Here is a 13,595-nt window from a genome sequence, read left to right as displayed (position 1 = left end):
GAGTAACTGGGATTACAGACACACACCACCACACCCAACTAATTTTTGCATTTTTAATAGAGACGGAGTTTTACCATGTCAGACAGGCTAGTCTCAAACTCCTGGCCTCGTGATCTGCCCACCTCAGCCTCCCAAAGTTCTGGGATTACAGGCATGAGCCACTGCATCCAGCCATGTCTCTCTGCTTTTATATGGAAACTTTACAATAAGAAGACTTGTTCACTAGTATATCCCTAACACGAAACAGTGCCTGCACATAGTGCACACTCAATAAATACTTATTTAAAAAGTGTATATGAAACCACTCTATTTTTCATATGTATATGATGAAAAGTACTTTAAATTTTCTTTTGTAAAATTGGTGTATATCTTAAATATTGCACATCTTATACACCAGAAAATAAAGTATACCTGTTTTAATTATAATTTGAAGTCTCTTCTACTTGAAAAGATCAGAATTCCCAAGGTCTCTAGAGAGAACGACAGTCACTGCATGCCTTTGGTTCAGTCCACTGGCCCTTCCCTGCATTTCATTATCATCTTCAGCTCCTCTGGGCTTGATTCTGGTATATTCTATACTCATTCCCTCTATCCCCATACCACCAATGTTGCCTGTTTCTGCCTCTTCTCTCTGCACCTTCCTACCTCCTTCGTCACTTCATCCTACTGAGATCCTTCTCTAAACTCTCAAGCCAACTTCCTTGGGAACATATAAAACTCAGAAAGTACAGACATCAATGGAAATATACAACTTGAATGAATCTGCAAACCATACTGGGGATTCAGCTAGGACTAGGGGTGAGTGGTTAGTTAATGGACATGGAACAGAATTGGCCTTTACATTAGACTGTATGAAAAGCATTCAGAACATGTGGCTATCTTCATAATAGTGTGAAGTTCACCTGTCTCTAGCTCACATTTTTTCTTTTTAAAACATTTTTTCAGGGAAAAAAAAAAAAAAAAAACAATGAGTGAGACTCTTTAGCACTACACAACTACTTGCAACCTTAAGTATATGATTCTCAAAACCAGATGTTTTCAAAATGTCACTCTTCTATCCAGTCTTTCTCCTTTGAAATATGGCAACTTGGAATGGCTTAATCTCACTCTTACTCCCTATCAATGTTGGGCATCTTGCAGGATTATATTGAAAGTTCTTTTCTGTTTAGCCTGAGCTATATCTGACTAATCTGCTTCTCTCTCCTCTTACCAGTAAAGGCCACCATGGTACCTCTCATGTTGACTAACAACAGTGATGACCTCCAATGGGTCATCATTCTCCAGACCCCAAAGCACTTCCCAAGGCTTCCCTGTGCTGCTGAGTGTAGCACCTTTCCTCCAATTCCCATCTCAGCTGAGTCATCTTCCAGCTTTCCAGATGCAAAGGGGCCAGGCAGCCTGCAGGCCAGAAGTCAGGACTTAAAGCAGGAAGCCACAGGAGCACTGCAAGCTTCTGCAAGAATGCCTGGAGAAGGGCTGCCACTTTCGTGGCACATGGTCTTCAGAGGGAGAGACTGCACCCTGACCGTCTTATAGCAGGACTTTAGACTAGTGCCATCCAGTGGAAATGTAACACCAGTTATGTACACAAGTTTAAATTCTTCAGTAACTGCATTTTAAAAAGTAAAAAGAAACAGAGAAAGCCATTTTAATTATATATTTTATTTAACCCAATATAACCAAAATATTGCCATTTTAGCATGTACTCCATATAAAAATTATTAATGAAATAATTTGCATTCTATTTTGTGGGCTAAGTCTTCAAAATCCATATGTATTTTATATTTACAGCGTCTCAACTTGGATGCTAAGTTTTCATCATAAATACTTGATCTTTGTTTAGATTTCATAGATAGTTGAAAAAGTAGATTCATGTACTTAAGTTGTTCCAAACATACTTAAAATGTTTCTAATAACTGAATTGGTTATCCATTTCTAACATTAAATTTAAATGCATTACAATTAAATAAAATATAAAATTGAGTTCCTCACTCGCTCTAGCCACATTTCCAAGGGCTGAGTAGTCTCATGGGACTAGCCATGATTGCATTGGATATACAGCTTTAGATTTTTAAATATCTTCAAGCAAAGGGAATCATCTTAATTGTTGAGTCCCACCCCCATTTGAGAAATAAAGAAGCTGAGACACAGAGGAGTTAAGGGGTTGTCCCAGGTTCTCACAGAATGAAGCTCTGAAGCCAGTCCTCCTAACTCTTGGTCTGCTGCTCTTTCTTTGTAACTGTCAGTCAGGTACTTATTATAATTGAATTATAATTACTGTGCCTACCTTTAAGCTCCATTCACCAAAAACCTAAGCCTTTAGGACTATCAGCACAGAAGCTCAAAAAATGTCTGTCTGCACTGTTGCTTTGCTCAGTGGGCAGTGAAGCTACCTGGGTGTCTAACTGGTATTGTATTGTCCCTTGTCTCTCTCACCTCTTCATCTCCTGTCGTCATTGGGCATGTGACTGCAGCAATACTTCATCCTGCTGATTCTGACAGACGGCGTCATCACAGACATGGCCGATACCCGGGAGGCCATTGTCCACGCCTCCCACCTCCCCATGTCAGTCATAATCGTGGGAGTCGGAAACGCTGACTTCAGTGACATGCAGATGCTGGATGGCGATGATGGGATTCTGAGGTCACCCAAGGGAGAACCTGTTCTTCGAGACATCGTCCAGTTCGTGCCCTTCAGGAACTTCAAACACGTATGCATATACATACTGGGGCACTTTCCATGGAAGAGCAGAACCAAAGCATGCTCACCTTCCACATTTGTCCACCAATGTTTATAGTGATCTATCTATTCTTAAAGCAACACCAGCTATGTTCTACATAGCCCTGCTGTGGAAGATAGCCTGGCTTAGCTATCCCTTCCTGGGCCATGTCATCTCCCACAACAAGGATATGTACAGCGTGACTCTTTGAAGAAAAAAAGTATAAATTGAGTTATAGATCAGGAGTCATGCTAACTATTGTAGGCAAAGTTTCACTGATGCTTGCCCTATAATTCATATAATTTAGGATCTTTAGTGCACCCAGGGCTGCCATGTACAGTTGAGCAGCTTGTTCCCGGAGGTGCCCACCCAAAGTACCAAGGAGAAGCTGAAAAGCAGCCTGTGTTTTACTTGTCAAGCCATGTGCCCTGGCAGAAATCTGTGTTTGCCTTGGCAAAGTGTATTTCCAAAATGATAGAAACCTAAATCCTCTATAAAAATATAGTAAGCAGCATCAAAGTATTATTTAACTCCTTCAAAACAAGATAATAAAGTTAGTTCAAAAGAGTTTATAAGGCTGGGTGCAGTGGCCCACCCTTGTAATCCCAGCACTTTGGGAGGCCAAGGCAGGTGGATCACCTGAGTTCAGGAGTTCGAGGCCAGCCTGGCCAACATGGTGAAACTCCATCTCTACTAAAAATACAAAAATTAGCCGGGTATTGTGGCAGATGCCTATAATCCCAGCTACTTGGGAGGCTGAGGCAGGAGAATCTCTTGAACCGGGGAGGCAGAGGTTGCAGTGAGCCAAGATCGCACCACTGCACTCCAGCCTGGATGACGAGAGTGACTCCATCTAAAAAAAAAAAAAAAAAAAAAAAAAAAGAGTATATAAGCCAGTTAAAGTGCTGAATAAGTTGGCTAAGGTAGATGGAAAACTGATTAATGACCAAGAGGGTTAAAAAAATAACAATCTTTGAATTGTCTTCTCTATGGGACAGAGATACTCTGCATGCTATCACTTTTCTATAAATTAATACCTAACTTTACAGTCTTGGGCTCTTACCATTAAGAAATAGTAAGTCAGTCAAGCAGCATTACATTCCCCAAGAACCTTAAGGCAGAACCATTAGATAATGCTCCAGTATGACATGGAAAAAATGCTCAGTGACAATTTTTCCACATTCCCAAGTTTTGATATATTATGTCCATGGAGGAAGGAGAACTTTTTAAATTTCCATAAACCCCTGCACCTACTGAGCTACAATCACCCAGAAGGACATCTTGAATTCATAGAAGCCTTCCTCAGGGCTAATGGCAGTCCTGAAGATCCCTCTAGAGTATCCTAGCTGTGTCTTGGCATCTGTGGGGGTAACTTGGGTATTCCTGCATAGCCTTTGTGTTTTTTGTTTTGTGCTTCTTGTGAAAGCCACCCAAAAGCAGAGCATATGCCCAGCTCCTGCTTTCCTCTGAGGCTTTGCTGTCTGCACTGCTGCAAATGCCAACAATACCACTCACTGGGGCAGGTGACTAAACTTGAGCTGCCCTGGCAGGAGGGAATCTCTAGAATCTTCAGTACCCTGAAGCTTATATCCACGGTCTCCTTGGAAAAGAAGAGAATCCTCTCCTTTCCATGCTACAGAGTCCCCTCTGTCACTTGAGCCATTCATGCAGTGAAGTCTGTCTCCACATCTCAAGGATCCCTGCTGGAAAACATCTTCATTAGCTTCCACTGCAGTCCTCCATAGGGCTCAAATCAGTTATTTAGGTCAGGCAGGATGCCGTCCCATCCACTTGAAGATTATTTGGTCAAGCTTTTCTCCTCCAGTCAAAAACTTTCATTCGGATGACTCCCTGACAGTCTTCATAGTGAGTTTATCAGATATGTCAAGGCACATCTGGCTCCCAATTTAAGTTCACACTGGAATCTCACCTACATTGTGTAAGGAAATTATAGATGAGAGGTGGAAAGATAAATGGATCATCAAAACAATGATCCGTTCATCCTCCCACCCCCATGCATACCTGACTGTAATCCTGGTACCAGTCCTAGTGTGAGAGCCTTTAGCATATGCTCTTCAGAAATTGCTATTTGTTCTGCCACCTTCTTTGGACAGGCTTTAAAGTGAGAATTCAGATAAATCAGCTCAGCAGCCTCAGCTGAACCCTACATTTCATGACCTGCCCAGACTTCATAGGGAAGAAACTGCACATTCCAGGGCTCCTTGGATGATGAGATATTGTTCATAACTGTACTGCCACATAATTGCTACTTTATTTCTAAGGAGAGCTGCAGTGTAATTAAAATCATTAAAGGTGCAGAAAAATCAATCCCTGGCTACAGAGTTGAGTACAGAGAGACTTTCCAAATAGCAGCAGCAGCAGCAGCAATCAATCTTCCCATAAGCTCCCAGGGCAATGCATGTGGATGAGGGGTAATTTTGTTGTTATATCCCATCTTCAAGTTTCCCTAGGAAGAGATTTTCAAATAAAGGTACTCACTAATGAAAGAGATGCACTAAGCCCTCAAGTTGTCTGCCTATGGACAGCAAGGAGCAGAGTCAAAAATAAGTTGTATTCTTTACAAAGAGGGATGAGCTGGAGCAGACTAAATTTGCTGCACTTATGTTCAGTAATGAAGCTAGTTCCACCCAAGGTGTCTAATGTAGAGGAAAGGGAGTTCTTCCTGATTTTAATGCTATACTCTTTTCATCCAGACAAACAGGTAGCCACATCACTGAATACCAATAACTTTGCCTAGTGAAGCAGGATCAAAGACTTCATTCTCTAAGAGATTCATGAATTTCTCCAAATCACCCTCTCTCTGTCTCTCTCCTCTGCATCCCCCACCTCCCTACTTCCCCCCACACACTTGTGTACTAACACAATGTCACTGAACTATGAAAGGTTCTAACCTCTACCCTCAAGCCTCCTCCTCTTCCCCCAAACACTCATAGAATGCTTGTTCTGTACAAGGTACATGCTAGTCTCTAGGACCACAATGAAATGATAAAACCATGGATCCAGGCCTCAAGATATTTACTGGAGAATTGCATGACTGGGACAAAGGTGTCAGCAGAAAAATCACATGCTAAGCAACCTGTGGATGATTGAGAAGAATTAACATGTTGCTATGGGACCTCAAAGCAGAGAGAAGTAGCCATGGAAAAAGGCTTACAGCTTAAGTTACGTATTTGAGGAAAGACAGAGCCTTGAAGAGCAGGGAATTTCAGGGGCATTGGCAACAAGAGGAATCCTCGGGGCAGAGCAAGGAAGTACAGTGCTGCTCACAGGCTCTGTGCTACAGTCTCTGGCAGCTCTGTGAATGACCAAGGAAGAATGCCAGGAGCATACTCACCCATCTCATCTTCACAGATTTCAAATTAAATTTTGAAAGCCATTTCATTACCTAAACTAATCTACTTTGAATTCAATAAGCCATAAATAAAAGGGAAGGTAGCAGCTTAAATCATTTGATGTAAGCCATTAACTCATGAATTGCCTCTCTTTTTCTGCTCTGCATGATAACACAGAGCTTTAGAGTTTACAGGGCCCAAGTGAAGTTACGGTCTTTTTTTCCTGCTTGTGTAATAGAATATCACCGACTGGGTAATTTATAAAGAACAGAAGTTTAGTTGACTCATAGTTCTGGAGTCTGGGAAGTCCAAGAGCATAGCACCAGCATCTGCAAGGGTCATCTCATGGCAGAAGTATGGAAGGCACAAGCAAACATGGAAGACACAGAGAGAAGAAAAGCGCAAGGGACAGACTGTCTTTTGTAACAACCCACTCTCATGATAACTAACCTGCTACTGTGATACTGACCTCTTATTAGGCCCCACTTCCCAACACCGTTGCATTGAAAATTAAGTTTCCAGCACATTAATTTAGGAGACACACTCAAACTATGTATGCTTTAAGCTATGTGACTCTGGGCAAGTTATTTAACCTCTTCATGCCACAGACTTTGATCTATAAAATGAGATAAATGATACATCCATTGCAAAGATAAGGTGCTGTCTATATAAAGCTTAAGACAGTGCCTGGTCCATGTAGGTGGTTAATAAATAGAGTTTTTATTACTGTTATTACCAGCTTCATTCATAGTCTTAACCCTTTCCCATCCAATACATGTCCCAAAAGCCTTATTTGCTTGCCTGCACAGATATGCAAGAGGATGGGGGAATCCTTTGGGAACAATACTTTCCAATATGGTAGCCACTAACCATGTGCAGCTATTTACATTTAAATTCATTAAAAGAAAATAAAATTTCAAACTCAGTTCCTCAGTCAGACTTGCCTTATTTCAAGGACTCAATAGTTACTTGAGACTAAGAACTCCCATATTGGACAGCACAGATATAGAATGTTACCATCATCAGAGGAAGATCTATTTGACAGCCTGGCCTAAGAATATTTTTTACTGCAAACAACAGTAAATCCATCTTACAAGGATTACATAAATGGTTCTTAACCCAAGGGTAACAGTATGCTCCAGGAAATATTTTGGAATATCTGAAGACATTTTTGATGGTGACAAATATGGGGCACTATTCATAGAGTGGGTAGAGGCCAATGATGCTGCTACAATGCACCAGACAGTACCCCACACAAAGAATTGTTAGCCACAAATGTCAATAGTGTCAAGATTGAGAAACCCTGAACTACATAAATAGAACATTTTTCTCATGTAACTAGAAGTTAGGGGCTCAGTGCTGCTGACATCAGTGATACAACGGTGCGAGAGCCAGCACTTTGTGATTCTCTTTGCTCTTCCTACATAATGATAAAGTGGTTGCTATAACTCCAGGAATCACATTCTTTTTCAAGATAAAAAGGAAGAGAAGAGGGACATAGAGTCAACTGTGTCTAGAGCATGTTGGCTGAAATCCCAAACCAAGTTGTGGACTATTACAATGGCAAAGGGATTACACAGAAATGTTCATCACAAATTTACAAGTCTTCAAGGCCGGGCTTGGTGGCTCATGTCTGTAATCCCAGCACTTCAGGAGGCCAATGCAGTGGATCACCTGAGGTCAGGAGTTCGAGACCAGCCTGCCCAACATTGTGAAACCCTGTCTCTACTAAAAATACAAAAATTAGCCAGACATGGTGGCAGGTGCCTGTAATCCCAGCTACTTGGGAGGCTAAGGCAGGAGAATCACTTCAACCAGGGAGGTGGAGGTTGCAGTGAGCCAAGATCGTGCCACTGCATTCCAGCCTGGGCAACAAAAGTGAAACTCCATCTCAAAAAAAAGAAAGAGAAAGAAATGTACAAATCTTCCAGAATACTGGCACCATGACCGCCACATACTTTTACAGAGTTTGAAATATTACTCCTGCTAATATTTCATATTTAATACTTCTACTACAGTACTTAAAAAAACAACAACACATACACCTTGGAAAAATAGCATGCTTTGGTGATTTTTAACTATCTGACAATTTTTTTGTTTGTAGCCCTGAGGCCAGAATCTATTAAACTCTTGTATTGTTAAAGACTTTTTACAAGGAAAAGGTCTTAACTTTTAACCAGTAAAGAAAAGCTTTCCAAAAAACCTTCCCCAGGAAATTTTCCCTTATATCTCAAAGGATAGAATTGGGTCATATGGTCATCCCTAGATGTAAAGGAAGCTGGAAAATCAAGGATTTGACTTTCTAACCCTTGTATGAGAAACAGCCAGGGAGAAAAGGGTACAAACGACTTTCGCATCTGCCCCGGTATTCACATGGACCATGATCTGACAAGCAACCCTGAAGTTGTTTATAAAATAAAGGGACATCTGTAGATCACAAATGTCCATCATGCTATGATATCTTCAAAATGTGAAAGATTAGGAAAACTCTTTACGGTGTTTTCAGATTGTTTTAAAGACACATGTCTCTCATTGTGAGACTCTGTGATATAGAGGGAATCTTTTTTTCTCTTTTGCCTCTAAGAACACTGGGGCTTAGCAAAGTTTAATGGCCAAGTGGCAAGCCACACAGGAAAGAAAGAACTGAAAACCAGGTTACATTGTATTTAGTCCAGCCCTCTTTCTTTTGGAATCTCAAACATTTGTTAAGTGTACCTCAAGTTTTCAATCCTTCCATAATAGCTAATAATGAGGCTCAGGCCATTGAAGTTGCTTGCCCAGGGGTTGTACAGTTAGTAGTAAAACCCAGAGCCAGGAGTAAAGTCCGGCTCTGCATGACTCCAGAGTCCATGTATGATGTCAGCCTCAACCTTTCTCTGCTGCAGAATCATCACCATGAATCACATGGTCCTCCTGTGCCACTGTCCCTAAACCATGCAGTAGATCCACAAGGCTGATAGAATAAAGGATAAATGAATTAGTGTGGTATTCAAGACTCTCCATCGCCTAGAGTCAAGCCAATTTTCCAACCAAATGCCCAGCCAATCCTGCATCTCCCCAACAGCCCCCTCCCCCACAACCCACCATACACACTTCCTGCAGCTCCGTCAGATAACTCCCTGTCCCTAGAATGGTCAAATGCTATTCCCCTACCCGTTCTCTGTGTGTTAAAATATGCTCAGCTTAAAAGCCACCTCCTCTTGGAAGTTTCCAAGATAAGTTAGTCTCTTTGCTTTTTATGCCCTGGCCTCACTGTTTGTGACTGTCTAGAGAAGTGCTTCTCAAATTTTAATATGCATATGAATCACTAGCTCTGAGTTGGGTCTGAGAGTCTACATTGCTAATAAGCTCCCATGTGATGTGATGCTGTTGCTCTATAGCATATTTCATATTCTACCGCATAGTGGGGTTAATAATGGCCATGCCTAGCTCCCCTCATGTGATTACAACCTTCCTGAGGCAAGAACTGTAGGATAGACCCTTAAACCCTAGTGAGGCACCTGGAACATAAATAAGTGCCTAAAATTGACTGCCAATTAGAAAGAAAACTGCAGAACAATTCATTCTCCCATCCAATTTTTACTCATCTTCAGATGTAAATCGTTTCATAGTTTGAGACAGGCATAAAATAGATAATAATGAAATTAAAGGTCAATTTTCCAATAATCTGATAACTCTTGCTTGAAGTAGACCCTTGACAAACAATGAATGAATGAAAGTAAATGAAATTTAGTTGCTCCGACTCAAGCCTTTTAGGTTGAGCCTGGTTCCTTGGACCGTAAGCCAAAGTCATGATGATTTCTTCTTCCCTACAGGCATCTCCAGCTGCCCTGGCAAAGAGCGTGTTGGCTGAAGTCCCAAACCAAGTTGTGGACTATTACAATGGCAAAGGAATTAAACCAAAATGTTCATCAGAAATGTATGATTCTTCTAGAACACTAGCACCATGAACTCCCACACAGTTTTACAGAGTTCTGAAATACTACTCCTGCTAATATTTCATATTTAATACTTCTACTCCTATACTTTAAAAAGAAAACAACACATACACATTTAAAAATAGCACGTTTTGGTGATTTTTAACTATCTGACATTTTTTTTGCATGTGTAGCCCTGAGGCCTGGATCTGTTAAACCCTTGTATTGTTAACTTTTTACAAAGAAATACAGATAATAATAACTTACTATTTACAGCATGTCGCCTTGAAATATAATGGTATCTGTATCCATTTTTTATACATGTTTGTTGAAATTTTGCTAAATTTCTTATCTTTACACTCTAAAGCATTTTGAAACCTTTATTGAATGTTGATAGCCAAAATATACTTGGTTTTATCTGCTATAGGATGAGAGACTTTTTAAAATGGCAGATGCATGGACTGTATTTTGCATGTTTAAAATAAAAAAAGAAAAACCCACACTTTTTGCAGTTGTTATCTCTAATTCCTCCCTACTGAGAATGGTCTCTCTACTAACGAAGAGGTTTATCCACCTCTTCTTTTTTGAGGTGGGTCTTTTTGAGGTAGGTCTGAATCATCTGGCCCAGCACCTCTCACACTTTACTGTGCACACAAATAACCTGACAGTCTTTTTAAAATTCAGATTGTGATACAGTAAGTCTCTGTGGGGCCCAAGATTTTGCATCTTTAACAAAGTCCCAGGTGATGCTAACGCAGTCCCTGGACTACATCAAGAGGAGTGAGGTTCTAGACTTTAGGGTGTCATGATGGAGACTATCAAGAACAGGGCAGCTTCTAGTCTGCTTGAGAACAGCACCTCTTCCCGACAGTAGCATAAAAGTCCTGCCTGTCTCAGAGGTGAGTAGAAAGTAATAAGACTGACTCCAGAAGCTGCACACCTCAAATCAGTCTCGCTGCTTTATACTCACACCACTTCCTTAGGCAAGACTAGAAAGTGCTCTTCCTGGCCAGTCCCTGCCCTCTTAAAAGTGGCATCACACATCACTGCATGGATGGTGTCAATCCCTAGAAGTGACCTCAAAGAGTCTTCACTGGAACCACAACAATAGAAACTTACCCATGGCAAATGGCCATGCAGTACAGCTCCCGATATCTGGTCCACTAAGTTCACCTTTGAGCTTAGTGTGGGAGCTTCTTTCTCCTTTCTGTCACTTCTGAGAGCAAACTCTATAAGCAGAAATCCCTGGAATTACTGGATGGAGGTGTTTTCTTTCACTATAAGCTGGCCAGTCTGGAACCAAAAGAATGAATGTTTAACTTGTGTGATCTTCTTGCAGAGAAACAGACAAGTGTTTTTGCAAGCATAAAAGGCAAAAAGTGGAGTGTATTTTTGGTCACATAGATGGATAAGTAAATCACAAGTAAACAACAAAATTTGTTGTTTGTTTGAAGGGGGGAGCAGTATTAACAAGCAAATAAAATGCCTTGTATGATTTCCATAGTTGCAATTGTAGATCCTAATCTTGCAAATACATGTTAACCAAAAGCACAACATTTTGGGAATGATGGTATAATTGTATAACTGAAACAAATCATAAATATTTAAACGATATTGTTTTATTAATAAATTGAGTACTTACAGAATTTTTCTAAGAGTTGTGGTCTTGTTTCTCTTTTCAAGGCATTTTCCTAACAGTAATTTATTTCATGTAGATAATGTGGCCTCAGATTAGAAGTAGCTCTTTCATAGTCCAGTGGAAACATGGATTGCTCCTTCTAATAAACAAGGAATTAAAATATTTAGGTACTATATTACAGAAATATCCAGTGATTATTTCTAATCCCAAACCAAGACATGAACTTCCATGTCTACGTACCTGGAACATAGTAAACGCTCAATAGACATTTAATAAATACAGAGATGGCTAATAAATAAATGAATGAATAGACTTGTCGATATGCCTTACGATCAATCTTTAAGCCATTGTAGATTTAACAGGTAGGTTCAGTGTTGTATCTATCAATCAAATGATGCACCATGTTATTCACAAAGATTGACTGGGATTTCCACACTCACATCAGGATTCCTGGAGTCTGTGACATGGGGCAGAGAGGATAGAGTGCAATTCGCCTGTCAGAACCTTAAGGTAGTTTACTTTCCTTTTCACAGTTCATCTCAAAAGAATAGTAAAAACAATGCCTATGAATTACTGAAGGATGTCTTAGGTCAAGTTGCTATAACAAAATCCCATAAACTGAGTAGCTTAAACAACAGAAATTTACTTCTCACAGTTCTGAAGTCTGGCAAGTCCAAGATCAAAGTACAAGTCAATTTGATTCCAGGGCTTGCTTCTGGCTTGGAGACAGCCATTTTCTTACTATGTCCTGTCATGACAGAGAGGGCAAGCTAGCTTTCTTGTCTCTTCTTATAAGGGCACTAATCTCCTCACAAGGATCCCACCCTCATGATCTCATCTAAGTCTAATTAGCTCCAAAAGTCCCCACCTCTTCATACTATCACATTGAGAGGTAGGCCTTCATATATAAATCTTGGAGGGACACTAATATTCAGTCCGTAACAAAAGGTTACTCTATGCCAGGCACTGTTCTAAGTGCTTGTCATGTACTATCTCATTTAATCCTCCCAACATCCTTGTGAGATAAGTAGTATTAATAATCTTATACTTTGCAGATGAGGAAACTGAGACACAGAGAGGTTAGATACCTTGCCAAGATTGCACAGCTATCAAAGTTCAGAGCCAGGATTTGAATACAGATCCTCTGGCTTCTAAACTCAAACTCACAGTATATTCCCCATTTAGGCTATCCTTCTGGCACCATACTCATTCACTTGCCATATTAAGCAGCAGATTATTAAGAAATTTGAGAGAAATGAGCCTTAAAATATCCTTTGCTCCCAATTTCAGAAAGTCCCGTCTCATCTGATGATCTCAGCTTGTTGTTTTGGGCACTTGGTGTCTCGTGATGTATGACATCCTCCCGAAAGCAATAGAAAATTCTCAAGCCACAACCAGTTCTCCCCAACTTGTTGCCATCAAGGAGACCATTTGGGTTGGACATTACAAATACAGATGCTTCCAGGAGCTGCACAAGCCATATGAATAACTAAGGAAAAACAGGTTTAAACAGAGGACATAAAGAGCCAAGTAAGAAGAATGGAGAGAAGCTAGAATGTGTGTGTCCAGAAGAAGGCAGCTGCGACTCAGGTCCAGGGGCCATGCTAGAATGTGGACCAATGCAGCCAGCCCATCCCCTTTTTCAAGAAAATTTAAAAACCTGCTATTTCACATAAAACCTACTGATCTATAAATATTGAAAACTCATTAAAAATTCAGTAACTGTTTTAAAAGACTACAAGAGCCAGCCGGCCGCAGCGGCTCACGCCTGCAATCTCAGCACTTTGGGAGGCCAAGGCAGGCAGATCACCTAAGGTCAGGAGTTCGAGACCAGCCTGGCTAGCGTGGTAAAATCCCATCTCTACTAAAATACAGAAGTTAGCTCGGTGTGGTGGTGCATGCCTGTAATCCCAGCAACCCTGGGGGCTGAGGCAGGAGAATCTCTTGAACCTGAGGCAGAGGTTGC

The 13,595-nt window shown here is 40.7% G+C and overlaps 1 protein-coding gene across 1 annotated transcript in view; it reads left to right on the top strand.

The window, feature by feature from the left end:
- Positions 1-11,641, top strand: part of LOC108290352 (copine-4) — a 249,371-nt gene extending 237,730 nt beyond the window's left edge. The window contains exons 14-15 of the mRNA XM_017510143.2: positions 2,469-2,711; positions 9,889-11,641. Of these exons, the coding sequence (XP_017365632.2) occupies positions 2,469-2,711; positions 9,889-10,023 (378 nt within the window). The 3' untranslated portion in view covers positions 10,024-11,641. The remainder of the gene's footprint in view (positions 1-2,468; positions 2,712-9,888) is intronic.
- Positions 11,642-13,595: the final 1,954 nt, after the last annotated feature.

This window comes from Cebus imitator, unplaced genomic scaffold, assembly GCF_001604975.1.
Source record: "Cebus imitator isolate Cc_AM_T3 unplaced genomic scaffold, Cebus_imitator-1.0 Scaffold432, whole genome shotgun sequence".
Lineage (NCBI taxonomy): Eukaryota > Metazoa > Chordata > Mammalia > Primates > Cebidae > Cebus > Cebus imitator.
The sequence above is the reverse complement of the archived record's forward strand: the minus strand, read 5'-3'. Positions and strand labels throughout refer to the sequence as shown.